Genomic DNA, 16,403 nt, shown 5'->3' with positions numbered 1-16,403 from the left:
TTATTTTTAAAAATCTACACAAACAAATTTCTCAAATATATAAACAAATATATGTTTAAAGGTATTAAATAAAAATAATAATTTATTAATAAATATTAAAATATGTAAATATATGTTCTTTTTGTATTTTATTTTAAAATACGATATTTATTCTTTGAATTAATTATGTAAATATTATTTTTCAAGTCAGATTCAGAAACAAATATAAAAATAATTAATAATGAATAAATGTATGTTACTACTTCTTTACTTTTGTTCTTTACTTGTGTGATTTTCATTTAATTGGCCGATTCTCGTTTGCAGCCTCGTCAACTTCGCCTTAATCGGCTCTCGTCGTTGCTTATTATTTTAGACATCTTTCTAAAATCTTAATCTTTTTCTCTTTATCACTTGTATTTATGATTTTTCACGCCAGATCTTTCTTGACATGTGTATTTTCTTTGTGGAGTGTATTTTATCGTTTCCTTCGATTCAGCTTGAAGGACTAATGTTTTGATCAATGTTTTGACTTGAAAATGAACTTTATTCACGAAAATAAACGTATACACTTGCTCGATAAAAAGAAACTTGCGTCGCTAACAAAATTGAAATTTGAACTTAATTAAAAACTGCAAAGAGTGCTGATAGCGATAGCTGCGACGCTGTGACGTCGATAATACAATTAGATGATAATATAAACGCCATGAACATATTGAAACATTCTTACAATATTATAATACAGTTTTTATCATACATGATTCACATTAATAAATTCACGAATCAGATTTCATATTTATAGTTAATAGGATTTATAATTAATAGGATTTTAATCCATCGTTTTTTATCGGTAACTTTTATCAGAACGTACTCATTAAATTATTTACTTTATTTACTTTTATTCCAGAGATTAATTTTATGGGCTTATTTTCAAAAACCGTTTATCATAATTCATTTCACTAAAAAATGGTTCAAGAATTTCTAACGTTATGCCTTTTACCCTATTCTGTATGATTTTTTTAGTTACGAGAATTAAATCTCGTCACGTCCATTTGTTGGTGGTGTCATGTACTGCTTGCGAGTGAGTGATTAAATGTTATATTAGTAACGATTCATTTTGTATTGTAAATTCGTAATAAATTTTTATAGATATTTCTGGAAGATTGGATAGAAATCTATGAAATAGATCGCTATTAATACTAATATCGCATATTCAGATAGTTTTTAATAGTATTTTAATTCATTAACGAACGATAGAATTATATAGATTTTCTTTCACACATTACCGATGAAAACTCAGTGACTAATTGCAGATTAAAAAAGATCCATTTTGTATAGTGAAATTATGATAAGTTTATATAGATGTTTTCATTCTGGAAAGTCAGATGGAAATCTACGAAGTTTCGTTCGTATTTTTCATATACATTCAGAGTTAAGTAATAAGTTTTTCAATTCGTTAAAAAACGATAGAATTTTATAGATTAGACTAGAGGTTTTATATACTGCCGATAGAATTTATTAAATAAATTCTAAATTGATAATGATTTAATTTTTATCGTTAATATACGATTTATTGTTATCCGTTATTTGTAATGATAGAAAATGATAAATATTCGTAATTTTATTCTTCTGTTAGATACAATAGATAGAATACGATTTAGAGTGATAGCATTCCTATTGTTTCCTGTAGAATACAAATCTTATAAAAGCCGATAAAATATGATAGGATTCATGCATGATTTGCTTGCTCGCAGACCGTATACAGCTTATAGAAAATGGTATAAATTGATACCCAAATATAACATAGCCTGTAGTGGACGTCTATTAAACTTCCATTAAACTTTCATCGAACGTCTATTTCCACGATGGAAGTCAGATAGACGTCCATTAGAGATCCACTTAACTTCTGGATAGTTCTCTAGGATTCCACTATGGACGTCCATTAGAGGTCCAGCCAACCTCCACGATGGGTGGTGTTCTAGGATTTCATCATGGGACGTCCATTAGCCGTCCAGCGAATCTCCATGGTGGATGGTGCTTTAGAATTCTACCGTAAACATCCATTAGCCATCCAGCGAACCTCCACGGTGGAAGGTGCTCTAGCATTCCATCGTGGATGTCCATTAGCCGTTCAGCGAACTTCCACGGAGGATGATGCTCTAGGATTCCATCGTGGACATCCATTAGTCGTTCAGCGAACTTCCATGAAGAATGGTGCTCTAGAATTCTATCATAGACGTCCATTAGCCGTCCAGCGAATTTTCACGGTGGATGTCCCACACGGAACATGACATCCATTAGAGGTCCACATAATCTCCACGGCCTCCATGTGACATCTATCCCCATGGTAAAAGTCAGATAAATCTCTAATGGAGACCTACTATCTCCATGATGGAGCTCTAATGGAGCTTTACTAAACCTCCATTAGACGTTTTATGAAGGTGGATGAATTACAGATTTCATGAAATTTTTATGGATCATATACAGCTTAATTGGAGATTTTAGATCTTTTTTAGATGATTATGGAAAAACTTGAGAATATATATATACTTATAAATAAATTAAAAGTTTGCATGTATCTTATTTATTCGTATTTGATTGTATATAAATGATTATACCAAACACAAGAAAACATATACTGTCGAAAAATAAGAAAAATATCTCACGTATTTAATACGATCAATAAATATATAAATGAGTAAGTAGAATATATATTCGTAAATTTATAAACATTACTCACATGAAGCATGATATTAATCCATATAATATATTATATAATCTTCACATATAATATATAATATATAATTTTCCTTTATGTACAATTAAATTATCTACAAAAATTATCCACGCTATCAGGACATTGACATTGAGACTATTTGAATCTTATGACAATTTGATAACATTTACTGATCGAAGATCTGTCATATTTTTACATCAAAATTCTAAGTTTAATTATACTATTGTTCTAGTATCTGATTTCAGCCGATCACGTAGGTGAAGCAAGCTCGACCGTGTATATCTACGGGGAAGTCCCAGTTGCGCACAGAATAAATCGGACATAGCAGGTTGAATGAATCGGACATAGGTCCAAATGGACACAATACAGAACGGACACAAGGTGATTGAATTCGGACACAATACTAATCGGCGAAGTCTCCCGAACGAGGGGGCGAAATCTCCTGGTCGGAGTTCAGAGGGTGAACCAGCTCCCTGGTGGAGAGGGGGGGCGAAGCCTCCCCATTATCACAAAACTAATTACGAAAACAATACAAAATTATATTTGTAACAAAATAAAAAGATCAGCGAAAACTTCACACCCAATCTTTGGGGTTGGAGTCGTTACTAATCTTTCTAGGATCTATCATTTTAGTATATGATAGACTCATTAATTTAATAAGGCGAAAGATTACGTCTTCACTCCCCAAACCTTGCGTAGGGGACTTTGCCAATCTTTCTAGGATCTATCATTTTAATAAGGCGAAAGATTGCATCTTGCATTTCGAATATAATAACATTTTTAACCCTTTTTAGGAAAACGTCACGATTGCAACTATCTGTGCGTCCATTTCCTACTGTGTCCGATCGACACTGTGTCCGATTGTCACTGTGTCCGATTGTTACTGTGTCCGATTAGTACTGTGACCAATTTTCAATCACCTTGTGTCCTTATTTCCTTATTGCGTCTGATCCATTCAACCTGCTGTGTCCGATTTATTCTATGCGCAATTGGAACTCACTCTAGACTACAAGGATGGGTGACTTTCGGAAAAATTATGTGACGTTACCGACATTTATAAGATAAAAAAAGATTTCATTAGTTCCATTGCACGTTACGTATGTATGTGCGCTTCGTTCCTTCAAAGAAATATTTTTGTTCAGCATTATAAAGAATTCTTTTTATTAACTTTACCTGTAGAGGCTTTCTGGAGAGTTCATGGACCTCTAATGGAAGTTACAAACCTGATGGACCATGATGGATCTCTAATGGACATCTATTAGAGATTTTTGTTTCGTGTGGGTTGTCTACCGAGACTTCATGGATCCTCTATTAACGATCCACCTAACGTCTAACAGACGTCTATGGAAGATGTCTTATAGACTTGCACGAAGCGGAACTGTAGATTTCTTGTCGATGTCTACTGAAAGTCTAATAGCCGTCTAATGGATATCCATGATCGACGTCTACTGGAGGATTTTGTTCTATGTGGGTACGCAATCAGGATATTGACATTGAAACTATTTAAAGCATGTGACAATGCGATAACATTCACTAATCAGAGATCTGTCATACTTTTATATCAAAATCACAAATTTAGTTATAATATCATTAATAGTAGATTTCAACCGATTACTAGATGAAGCAAGCTCGAGTATACCACCTATAGTATACCACCAGGATGGATAACCAATGGCTCTCGAAAAAAATGTGCGATGTTATTATACTAACATTGCAAGAAAGATTTCATTAGTTCCATTGCACGCTGCACATATATATATATATATATATATATATATATATATATATATATATATATACAGGGTGTCCCAAAACTCTCGCATTTGGAATATACTACGTGGAAATGCTCATTAATTCTTGTTTTAAGTAATCTTTTTGTCTGGCCAACATAAGTCGCATCGCAATCTTTGCAATAATTTCATATACTACTTCAAGACATGCCATCGGATCTAATGTGTCTTTGCCTGTTTTAGTAAATATGCTGAGGGAATTAAATAACTAGTTATTAAATAAGCTAGTTTAAGATTGAATCTATTGTTTATTATTGAAAATTTCTCAGATACGTTTTTGACATAAGGAACTGAGAAGAATGGTTTGCGAGGAGTGTAATTTTCGGAACTGTCAATGGTATCCACATCGGAATCAACGTTTGAACTCTGCAATTTTCTATGTGATAAATGTTTAATTCGATTATTTATCGTTGTGAAAATAAATTGCAAAGGGTAAGAGTTGTTCAGAAGAATATTAATGGAATTTACCAGATTCTTGATATGGAATTCAGGATGGGAAAGAAAAACTGTTCTATCGACCATTCCAAAAACAACACCTCTTTTGTGAGCTACCGGCTGGTGAGAATGAAAATTAAGGTATCTACTTGAATTGGTTGGTTTTTTGTACAAGTCGAAAATAATCCTTCCTTCTTTAATTATTAGCAAGGTATCAAGGAAGTTGATACGGTCATTATTCCCGATCTCCATAGTGAATTGTAATCTGTCATGATACAAATTGAAATTGTGTAAAATATCCTCAAGAAGGTTAGAAGGCGAGGCTAATAGAATGTCATCAATGTATCTGACGTAGAACAGGAGATCAATAGGAATTTTAGCAATCGCAACCTCCTCAAGATCTTGCAATATCCGTGATCACAGGTAATAAAGGCGAGCCCATGAGACTACCAAAGATCTATTTGTAAAACATGAATTGTTGAATCTAAAATAAAAGAGACAGCACGAAATTCATTTTGCGGAATATTGATATGATTAGATATGTAGTTCCATCTCTTCTTAATGCTTTGTAACGCAAGGTCTGCTGGGATGCTGGTAAAAAGCGAAATCACATCCAGTGATACCAATCTATAATTAGGACATAACGATATCCCATTTAGCTTATCTACCAAATGGTGACTGTTACTGATATAACCGAGTGATTTAGGAATATTTTTTAATATGATGGAATGTAAAAAGGAGGTCAAAGGATATAAAGGACTATTTATAGAGGAGACAATTATATATTTATATATAGTAAAAGAAAACCTGGTTTGTGAATCTTTGGCAGTCCGTAAGCTTCCGGCAGAACACCATCTTTTATATAAATCATTGTCTATAAAATTATTGCTCTTCCAACTTAATAAGAGGGATCGATCTTGGTCTTATTCCTACACAGACTTTCAGTATTTAACCACATATTTATTGTTCGTTATATTATATCATATTGTAATTTCCGATTATTCAACTTGCGCCACTGGCTGTCTCTAATTTTATTTTGTTTGGCATAGTTGTAGTCATCTTTATTATCACATTCTGTTTTTAATACGTTATTGTCATCCATGTTCAATTACTTTTTGATGTTGATCAACTTTTATTAGTTTTTTCTTTTTTTGATTTTACTATTTAAGACCAACTTTCGATTTTCTAATTGTGACGTCGCATGATGTTCAAGCATAGTATCTTTACTTGGAGATTCGCCACGATACACTTACATAGATGCTCCGATGCAATATCGATCTCAACAATTTATCGGACCGCGAGGCAAAGATTTGTGTTTCCGACTCTTTTCACCATCGCCATATGCTGCGTAACTTTTGTCTTTATACAATTTTAACACATAACCATGTTTCTTTTAACTTCTTAAAAATTTTTTGCAGAGCATATACGCAATATGTATAATACTTTAAATTCGGTTATTTCAAAATATTTAAAATATTTTTATATTTTTGACATATTTTAAAACAATTATTTACGTAACGTTTAGGTCATAATTATCAAAATTATTTATTTTAATAAATATAATTTTTCATACTTTTTTATTTAAATAATTTTAATCTTTTATAATTTTTTTAACTTCTCTGATACAAGATATTAGAAATAATTTTATACATTTATTAAATATGTGAAAATGTTCAAGATATCGATACAACCATTATTGAAATTTTATTTTTGAGATTATGTAATTATTGTAATATTATGAAGATAAATATTTTTGTATAAATCTTTTGTAAATTTTTTCTGAGAAAATGAGGAGAGAACCAAATCTGTCTCAAAATATTTTAAATTATAAGTATAATAAATATTTTATCTTTAAATACTTATGAAAAAACCAATTTTTTTACTCTTTGTGATTACGTACTCACATAATTAATAAGTATTCGTTAAATTCAGTATTTTTTTATCATCATATGCAATTGCGTAGTAATTAAAATAGAATGCTTAGTTTATACTCCATATTATTTACATTTATTTTTATTTCCAGATATTGTTACGAAATCAGATAATTTTTTTTTTATTGAATTGTTACGTAAGAGATGAAAACAATATTTATTTTGTTAACTTTTATCATATTTTAAACAATATAGTACGTGAAGTCGTCAAAAATTAGGTACTAGGCTGCGCTGGTCTGAAGAACGCGCGCCGACCCTGACTGCTATGTACATACGCGCGCTCATTCGTCATTTTTAATCTGATCCACTGTAAAAACTACTCGTCACACGCAATTTTGCTAAAGGAAAAAGTTGTTTCTTTTAGCATAGAAAATCGCATAGTGTACTCCAAATGCGGCAGTTTTGGAACACTCTGTATATGCACTTCGTGTCTTCATAGAAATATTTTTATTCAGCATCATAAAATTCATTTTATTAACTTTTATTAACTAATCATCTACCGAGATTCCATGAATCCTCTATTAGCGATCCACGTAACGTCTAACAGACGTCTATGGAAGACGTCTGTTAGATGTCTAATAGAGGTCTCATAGACTTCCACAAAGTGGAACTGTGGATTTCTTGTGGATGTTTATTGAAAGTCTAATGGCCGTCTACTGGAAGTTCCGAATATCCATGACCGACGTCTACTGGAGGGTTTTGTTCTATGTGAGTAGAAATCCTACTATTCTTAATCATTTTTTATCAACCTTTTTCAACTAGGCACATTATACACAGAATGTGGAAAATATATCAAAACCTTGGATATCTCGAAAACAATACATTTATATAGGTTCAAAAGGATTATATGATTATGATATTAATTCATTCGATAATAATATCATTGTCATTTTTTATAGATTCTATGTTTTTAAATAGAATTACATGATTTTTTTATATAACTTCTTTTATATATCTTTATATGACTTCTCTAGTCATTCTATACAAAAGTATTAAAGTGAAGTTATGAAAAAATTCATAATTCAAGAAAAATCTTATATTTTATTCTAATATTTCCTTGAAACCATACACTTTTTGTTTAATATATGTTCTTTTAAAATGTTATTTTTGAGATCAGTGATTTGCTATATTTTCCGCATTGTCAATATAATCAATGCCTATTTATCATACAGTTTGTTTGATATTCATTTTAATAGAAAAAAGATTATCATTAACGATAATATAAAAAGAGTTATAGTTTATTTTGATTAAAGAAAATACAATGCTTAGTCTTTATTCTTTAGTCCTGTCACAATAGTACGCTTATTTAATGTGAAGCAAAGCAGATTTAAGTATTTTTTTTTATCGTAACATACTTTTTTTTATTTTCTATTATCGATTCAAATCTATAAATTCTTTTTACTAGTTTATCAAAGATTTTAATTAGCACATGAGATACTCAAATTATAGTTACATATATTGATTGTATAACTACCGAATATCACTCAATCCTTGCAATATAACTTTTATGCTGAAAATTGAAGGTTACTTACTTGTGGAGATTTTTAATTTTAGCATAAAAATCATTCAGTACTATGATTGATACAATATTTAATTTTAATACTTTTATCGTAGATTAACACAATAATATGAATACAACGTAAATGGTGTTTTTTGATTGTTTATATATATAAGATCTGTTTTTAAGTAAACTAGTATACACTTATTGAACTTAAAATGTTTGCAGAGTGAAAATGAGAAGAAAAATTTTAATGCAATCCAGTGCAATAATAAAAAAATCTATATAAATTATTTAAATAAATTGAAATTTTTATTCACAATATTTATTGTCATAATCTATTTATAGTCATTTTATGAACTAATTAATAGAATATATATTTAAAATTTATATTATATTAAATTATAAAAAAATATTAATTATTATTTTATTAATTATTATTATATAATGATTATTAATAATTATTAGTTTGTTTTGTTATATAAATTATATAAAAAATACTTCACAAATATTTATTTTATAAACACATTGTACTCTATCAATTTTTTCTTTCTTGTAAATGAAGTAATTATAGATTTTCTATAAATTAGCAATTATATTACATTACATATTATAATACATTAAAGTAAATAATTACAATGAATTAGTCTGGATTTAAATGTATCTATTGTAGATATAAATGAGTTATGTCAAAACCTGTTTGTATCTATAATGTATTCTTTAAAACAGTTATAATATAATATAGATTATAACTTTCTAAACAAAGAATAAAAGATATATAAATTTAAAAAATGAATTATTATGTACAAAGTGAGGCAATTAAAGTATTACAAGCTGATCTTTGAAAGCATGCATAATTACAAAAAATGTTTCAGACAAAAGTTATATGATTTTAAGGGGGACATAAGACTGTGCTATTGGTTTGACCTTGAATAGTTGAAAGTCATGTGAAAGTCACCTTTAATTTCTTAAATGAAAACCCCCATTTTTTATTACATATTCTTGTAGCTTACCTCGACAGTTTTTTAAAACATTATAATAAAATATTTTGTATTACGTACTTTCTGAGTTATGAGATTGGAATTTGACATACAATTTGACATAAAATGTAAAATATCTCATAAACTATACATTTTTTAACAACTATATCTTAATACTTGTACATTCTATGTACTACTCTATCTACTATTCTATGTACAGAATAATAATGAGATGAATCAGTTGATGTAAAGAAAATATATAGTTTTTTTTTTAGAAAGAATACATCATTGCATATTGCAAATCTCCATTTTTTTTAATAGGAACTATGTGTTTTCTTTACACCAATTCACCACATTTACTTTGTGCATGAAAGTATTAAAATATAGTTGCCAAAAAATGAATGGTTACGAGATATTTTATATTTTATATCAAATTGTCAAATTTAAATCTCATAACTTAGAAAGTAGTTAATAAAAAAATACTTTATATAGTTTTTTGAAAAAGTCGAGGTAAGCTGTAAGAATATATAATAAAAAGTGGAAGTTTTCATTTAAGAAATTGAAGGTGACCTTCAAACAACTATTCAAAGATCAAACCAATAACACAATCTTATATTCCTCTTAAAACCATACCACTTTTATCTAAAATATTTTTGCTATTATGCATACTTTCAAAGATATTAACTTTAAATGTCCCTATATATACATTTTCAAGATGAAATAATATGTGATTATGACAATAATGCATATTCAATAAAAAGATATGGATATTTCTTTTAACAAAAACTCTAATAAAAATATTTATATTTCATTAAATAATATTAAAATACATATAAACAAAAAAGTATTAAAAATATTTTTACAATTGCACATTTTCCATTTTATATTGTTCCATATTGTTTCATTAGAATTAAAAATTTTATATATTATTGATTAATTAAAATATATAAATTATATTGTATAAGTAAACTTACCGGGTGTACAGTTGATTTTCTCGATTTGTGTTTTAATACCAAAAGAATATTTCGGCGAGCTATCAAGAATTATTTTTTCTGCTTTTTGTGGATTATAATCACCCGGTGCTGGTGTAATTTCCGGTTTTATTGATTTTGTTCGGCCATGTAATGATATTGCAGGTACAGCATCCTTTCCTAAAGGATTTTTATGTTATAATATATTTTTGCATCATTTGTTACATATTATTAATTAATTATTAATCATTAATTATTAATTATTCATTAGAAAATGTAGATTTGTGATGCATAATAGTAGTCGCCAACAAATTAACACGTTAATTAATGCATTAATTTGCCTTAAAAGAGTAGAAAAAGAAAAAAAGAAAAAGCCGCATTCAAAATTAGTAGTATTAATAAGTTAGTAGTATTATTAAATTAGTTATAGTATTAATAAATTAGTAGTATTATATATTTAAGTCTTTAGGAATTAGAAATTATATTCTTCAAACTGAATAATATAAAAATGATAAGAAAAATATAAAAACAAAAGTAAAGAAAAATGTTATTTGCGGGTTGATGTAATTTGATAAAGTATGTTATAATATTATTTATTTATTTGTGATATTACAATATTATATATTAAAACAGATTAAATTTTATGCAAGTTATACACATATTTATCATATCGCTTTTATTTCAGCCGAAAGCAAAGGAATTTCGTGAATATTGACCATTAAATTGCATCATTCTTAGAATATTCATAGAATATTAGTGGTTTGAAGTTTGATCAATACCTCGGTCAACGAAACTTACAAGTTTGCGAAGTAATCACGTATTCATAATATGCTTTTATTTAATATTTTAACATTATTACTACATTTATCACATATTTATTAATTTTTTTCAAATTTATTTTTTATTCTATATTACATATTTTAATGCAAAGAAAGTAATTTATATTAGTAGTAATCTATATTTTAATTAAATCTTTTAATTAATTTAAATAAATCTATTAGAAATAATATGTATTTAATTTTCAAACAACCATACCTGTTAGAAACAAATCATGTTTTGACATGATGTAACCATTTTGCCAATAAAATTTGTAGCTAATATTTGTATTAGCTACAAATTTTATTGGCAAAATGGTTATAGATTCTGGTGACAGACTCTGACATATCTCACGTAATAATCTCAGCAAAATGCTATAATAGAGCATGCAAACACAATCAAATGGAAGGTTGTCAGCAAAAATCAAGCAGAATTTGCTAACATAATCTAATAAGTTATCGGCAGAAACTGAGCAGGATTTTTTTTAATATCACTGAATTCAATAATTGCAAAATTATTAGATAACAATCAGTGTCTCATACGTAACATTTATCGAGATCTTTAACTGAAGGCTATATAACGGAAGACATATAATTATTTGCATTATCGTTTTGTACATGCTTAATATAAAACATGATTTTGTTTTTCCTGATAATAAATATAATACTTAGAAAATTAATCATTAGTATTAATATAAGGTGTTAGAGAACAAGAATCATAGACAAGATGTATTTGTGTTGGTAGATTTCACACACACACACACACACACACACACACACACACACACACACACACACACACACACACACACACACACACACAAAATCTACAATAATACAATAATACAATAATACAATAAAAATATAATGTGAAACTTCTTTAATAAAGAATATGTTATAATTTCTTTGTTAATAAAACAGTTTAAAATTAATCTTTCAAAACAAGAAATTAAAAAAAATTTAAGAAACATCATTATGAAGATCTTTTTCATATCAATCACGAAATGTCACGAAATAGCTGCGAAACAACAAAATTGAATTTTGCCATCAATCTATTATCTGGTTATATCTATTATCTGAGTAAAATCTATCAGCAGAATACAAGTTAAATGTAGATGAAATTGATGTCAATCTATTGATATGTTTTGATCGAGCATGCTGATACTGCGAATATTTGGCTTGTAGGAATAATTAAGAAAAGTTGTAAATAAAAAATTTTAAGAAATATTATGCAAAATTTTATTCAAATATTTTATGTATCTCATACCTTTGGCGCTAAGTCCAGAAACATTATATTGCCCAGGACCAGGTCCAGGATTGTTATTTTTCATTGTATGTCTAGGAAATTTATAATATGTAAGATTAAATTTGAGTAACATATTATTTGCCTAAACTAAAGAATCATGAATCACACTTTAAATTTGTAAAATAAAATCAGAAACAAGTTTTTCTTTTGAATATGATACATCAGTATTAAAATGTAAAATTTAGGTATTAAGGTGTAAAATAATTTATGAAATAAGAAGTGATCATTAAATTATCAGTTTTACCTGTTACCAAAAGAGAATGCTGGTGCTCTTTCTTGTTTAGAATCTATAACTGTTTTTCCTGCAAATATGACAAAATTTTCTTCTATAACAGATTTTATATTATATAATTGTTATTACAAATATTATAAAAAAGAATCTAGTAAATATTAATTAACTTAACGAGGACTCAATAAAAAATTACAAGGTAACATTATTATTATAATACGAAAATAGACTATTGTTAATTATAGAGCCGTTATTGATTGCATACAACTCGCAAATTATAAATGAATAATAATCAGAATGCAAATGATAATTTATCACGAATCAATTCTAGCGATAAAAAGAAAGTTTCTTTTAATTATTATGCTTTTTTTAAAAAAATATTCCAAATTATTGTCATTGATTTGTGATAAAATGCAGAACTTAATTAATATATTGCATAAAATTATCATTTGCATTCTAATTATTATTTATTTATAATTTACGAGTTATATGCAATCAATAACGGCTCTATAAATGAATTTCATTTAATTTTAAACATAGCTTATTATCAAGTTTTACTTTCAGAAAATTAACAAACTTTAATAAATAAATCTAAGGAATATAAACAAGATTATTGTAATAATATATTCACATAATTATATTTTTATATTGTTATAAGTACATAACAATATAAAATTACAATTATAAACGTAAATATTTAATTGTATTTTAATTGTAAATATAATTGTATTTGTAAAATATTAATGTAGAAAAGACAAAATAAGATACAATATACTTCTGAATGTGAATAATGTATGTAATATAATATGAATTTCTAATTGTAATACTATTATAAATTAAATAAACTAAAGCTATTATAAAAAAATAAACTAAAGCAAAGAAAAGCATTTTATTGCTTAATAATTTTTTTTTTTGTAAAAATAGATATACATTTACCTATTAACGACGGTAAAGTTACACAGGCTGGTCCTGGGCTGTTATATTCTGCTGCAATTGCGCCTCGTCTTTTCGTGGGTGTCCAGGGTCTTTGAATCATTCCAACCATATTATTTAGAACAAATGTTCTATTATTTTCTCTGTCAAAATTTATAATATAATAAAAAAAATTATAATATAATTACAAATATAATTACAAAATTTATAATATAATTACAAATATTTGTTCTATGAATATTTGTAGAAAAAGATTTTATAGTAAAATGTAATTATACTTTTTGGATTTTAGATTATAAAAAATAGTTATAAAAAATACTAAAAAGTGATTCTTATAGATTTCTTGTCACTGAAAACAAATCCGAAAATGGAAATGTTCAAACATATTTTTAAGAAAATTGGTTTTAAGGGGATGTTAAACTGACGAGCGAACTCCGACGAAAACGTTCACATATGTACATCTACACATACATAGATACATTTATGTATACATACATACACTCATACATACATTTCTGTACACACATGATATACATATGAACAAATTTTTGTGATACTCCTCTATTCATAATAAGTGTCTAAATCTAATTCTAAGAACTTAACGTTGCTTCTTCATGTAACCTTCTAGTCTAGTAATATCAGTTTTGTAGATACAAGCTGTAAAAATTTCATATAAAGCAAATATTTACGCAATTTGACGCAGCTTTGGACGCCATTTTAAGGTTAAATAGTAAAAAAAATCTAAATTTTTTTCTCCTTCTTGACGAAACTCATATACTGAACACATATTAATGCATAAACTTTAATTGTGGAAAAACATTTCCAGATCTATAAAGTTAATAAAAAATGAGAGCAATAATTATTGCGCAAAAATTATTACGTTTTGTCAGTAATACAACGTCAGTAATAAAGACAAGTTTCATTCAGACAAGCATCACCTTAAAGGTATGTTTGATTAAAACCAAAAATTACATTTTTTGATACTTTTGAATTAAAATAGCTCAAAAATATAATATGACAGGGTAATTTCGTTTGCAAATTCGTTTCCAGCGACAAAAAATTTATAAAAATCAGTTATTGTATTGGTTGCTTTATGAAAAAGTTACAATAATAAATCCTTAATAAAAAAATCCGTATAGACGCGAGAAGTACACGTTCGCGGTCGAATGTATCGAAGGCATTGTTGCCTCTTTTCCATGATGCTGATGGCCGGTCGATGTTGACGATTGAGATCGCTTCAATTTCGCTGCGATGACAGCTCTTGTCATGGGAGAGCGTATAAGAAAAAATATTAAAAAAGCGTTAAAAATATTTTTAATGAAAAGGAAAGAATCGTCTAAAAGAAGATCTCACTTCCGCGATGCCGATTGGTTCTCTTGTTGCGCTAATTTCGTGAGCTTTATGAGTGGCTATCATTAAAGAGATTTGATAGCTTCGTACATTGAAGAGATTTATTTAAGAGATTAATTGAAAATGAAATAAAGAAAAAAGAATGGACGAGAGAAGAAAGAAGAGACTTCTTCATAAGGATTACAGATAAGTTAAAACTTATATGTTAAAACTTATCTGTAATCCTTATGAAAAAGTCTCTTCTTTCTTCTCTCGTCCATTCTCTTTTCTTTATTTCATTTTCAATTAATATAGAAAGAGATTTTATAGAAATCTGTTTTTATTACAATCTCTCGAAATCCTCATTCCAGCATTTATTAAATAAAAGTATGATAATTAGTCACTTCTTTTAAAGTATCTTACAACAGTAAAGTATATTAAAGTATGTTAAAATATATTAAACAATTCATTAGAAAATTCCCTAGACAAACGTCATAAACATTTTATTTTTAAATATAATTTTTTATTTATATAATATATATAATATGTATATATATATACATATATATATATATATATATATATATACTTGGTCTTAAGCGTACGTATATGCGTATGTGTATTGGATGTGTGAATATTCGTGTCTAAAAGGTATATCATTCATTTAGTTTATTTCATTTTATTCACAATCTACGAATTAAGACAAATTATTTGTACTAAAAATAATGTTTTGTAATACTATGTAATACTATATACATCTATACCTTTTTATTTTCTTTCTTCTACTCTTTTTTCTTTTTTTTCTTTTAATTTTTATCTTTTATTTTTTTTTTTATCTTTATCTTTTGTGTGTGTGTGTGTGAGTGTGTGCGCGCGCGCGCGCACGTGTGTGTGTGTGTGTGTGTGTGTGTGCGCGCGTGCGTGCGTGCGTGCGTGCGTGCGTGCGTGCGTGCGTGCGTGCGTGCGTGCGTGCGTGCGTGCGTGCGTGCGTGCGTGCGTGCGTGCGTGCGTGCGTGCGTGCGTGCGTGCGTGCGTGCGTGCGTGCGTGCGTGCGTGCGTGCGTGCGTGCGTGCGTGCGTGCGTGCGTGCGTGCGTGCGTGCGTGTGTGCGTGCGTGCGTGCGTGCGTGCGTGCGTGCGTGCGTGCGTGCGTGCGTGCAGGTGCGTGTGTGTGTGTGTAATTAGCTAGAATACAGTCGAAAATGTTTCTACTAATTGATAAACAGTTATTGTGTTCATTTGATAATAAACACGTTTTTTACATTCTAATGAAAAATAATTGTAATTAGAAAATATAACTTAATTAAGTGCATAGAAATATTGCAAGTTATTGTCATCATCTCAACAATTAAAAGTGATTGATCAATTGAATATTTATGGATAATTAACAAACTCCTCATTCGCAAAGCATTTTGGTGTTAAATAAAAAGTATAATAATAATTAGTCATATCTTTTAAAATACCTTGTAGTATTA

The 16,403-nt window shown here is 28.2% G+C and overlaps 2 protein-coding genes across 17 annotated transcripts in view; one reads left to right on the top strand and one right to left on the bottom strand.

Moving 5' to 3' along the window:
• LOC148937254 (uncharacterized) overlaps positions 1-6,818 on the top strand; it is a 204,789-nt gene extending 197,971 nt beyond the window's left edge. For 2 of the 3 annotated variants that reach the window (XM_089073476.1, XM_089073477.1), the window contains 2 exons: positions 1,959-2,323; positions 3,893-6,818. In XM_089073476.1, the coding sequence (XP_088929602.1) occupies positions 1,959-2,267 (309 nt within the window). In that variant the 3' untranslated portion in view covers positions 2,268-2,323; positions 3,893-6,818. Of the gene's footprint in view, positions 1-1,890; positions 1,910-1,958; positions 2,324-3,892 lie in introns of those variants that run through there. The other variant, XR_016138508.1, reaches the window with a different exon arrangement.
• Positions 1-13,744, bottom strand: part of LOC105429948 (uncharacterized) — a 191,295-nt gene extending 177,551 nt beyond the window's left edge. For all 14 annotated transcript variants that reach the window (XR_016138501.1, XR_016138500.1, XR_016138502.1 and 11 more), the window contains exons 1-4: positions 13,605-13,744; positions 12,684-12,741; positions 12,401-12,471; positions 10,322-10,498 (exon numbers count right to left, since the gene is read on the bottom strand). Coding sequence is in view for 11 of the 14 variants with exons in the window: in XM_089073466.1 (XP_088929592.1) it covers positions 10,322-10,498; positions 12,401-12,471; positions 12,684-12,741; positions 13,605-13,713 (415 nt within the window). In the remaining 3 variants the exon portion in view is untranslated. The remainder of the gene's footprint in view (positions 1-10,321; positions 10,499-12,400; positions 12,472-12,683; positions 12,742-13,604) is intronic.
• Positions 13,745-16,403: the final 2,659 nt, after the last annotated feature.

This window comes from Pogonomyrmex barbatus, unplaced genomic scaffold (genome assembly GCF_055798465.1).
Source record: "Pogonomyrmex barbatus isolate J1 unplaced genomic scaffold, ASM5579846v1 scaffold15, whole genome shotgun sequence".
Classification (NCBI taxonomy): domain Eukaryota; kingdom Metazoa; phylum Arthropoda; class Insecta; order Hymenoptera; family Formicidae; genus Pogonomyrmex; species Pogonomyrmex barbatus.
Note: the sequence above shows the minus strand (reverse complement) of the source record. Positions and strands in the feature narration are given on the sequence as shown.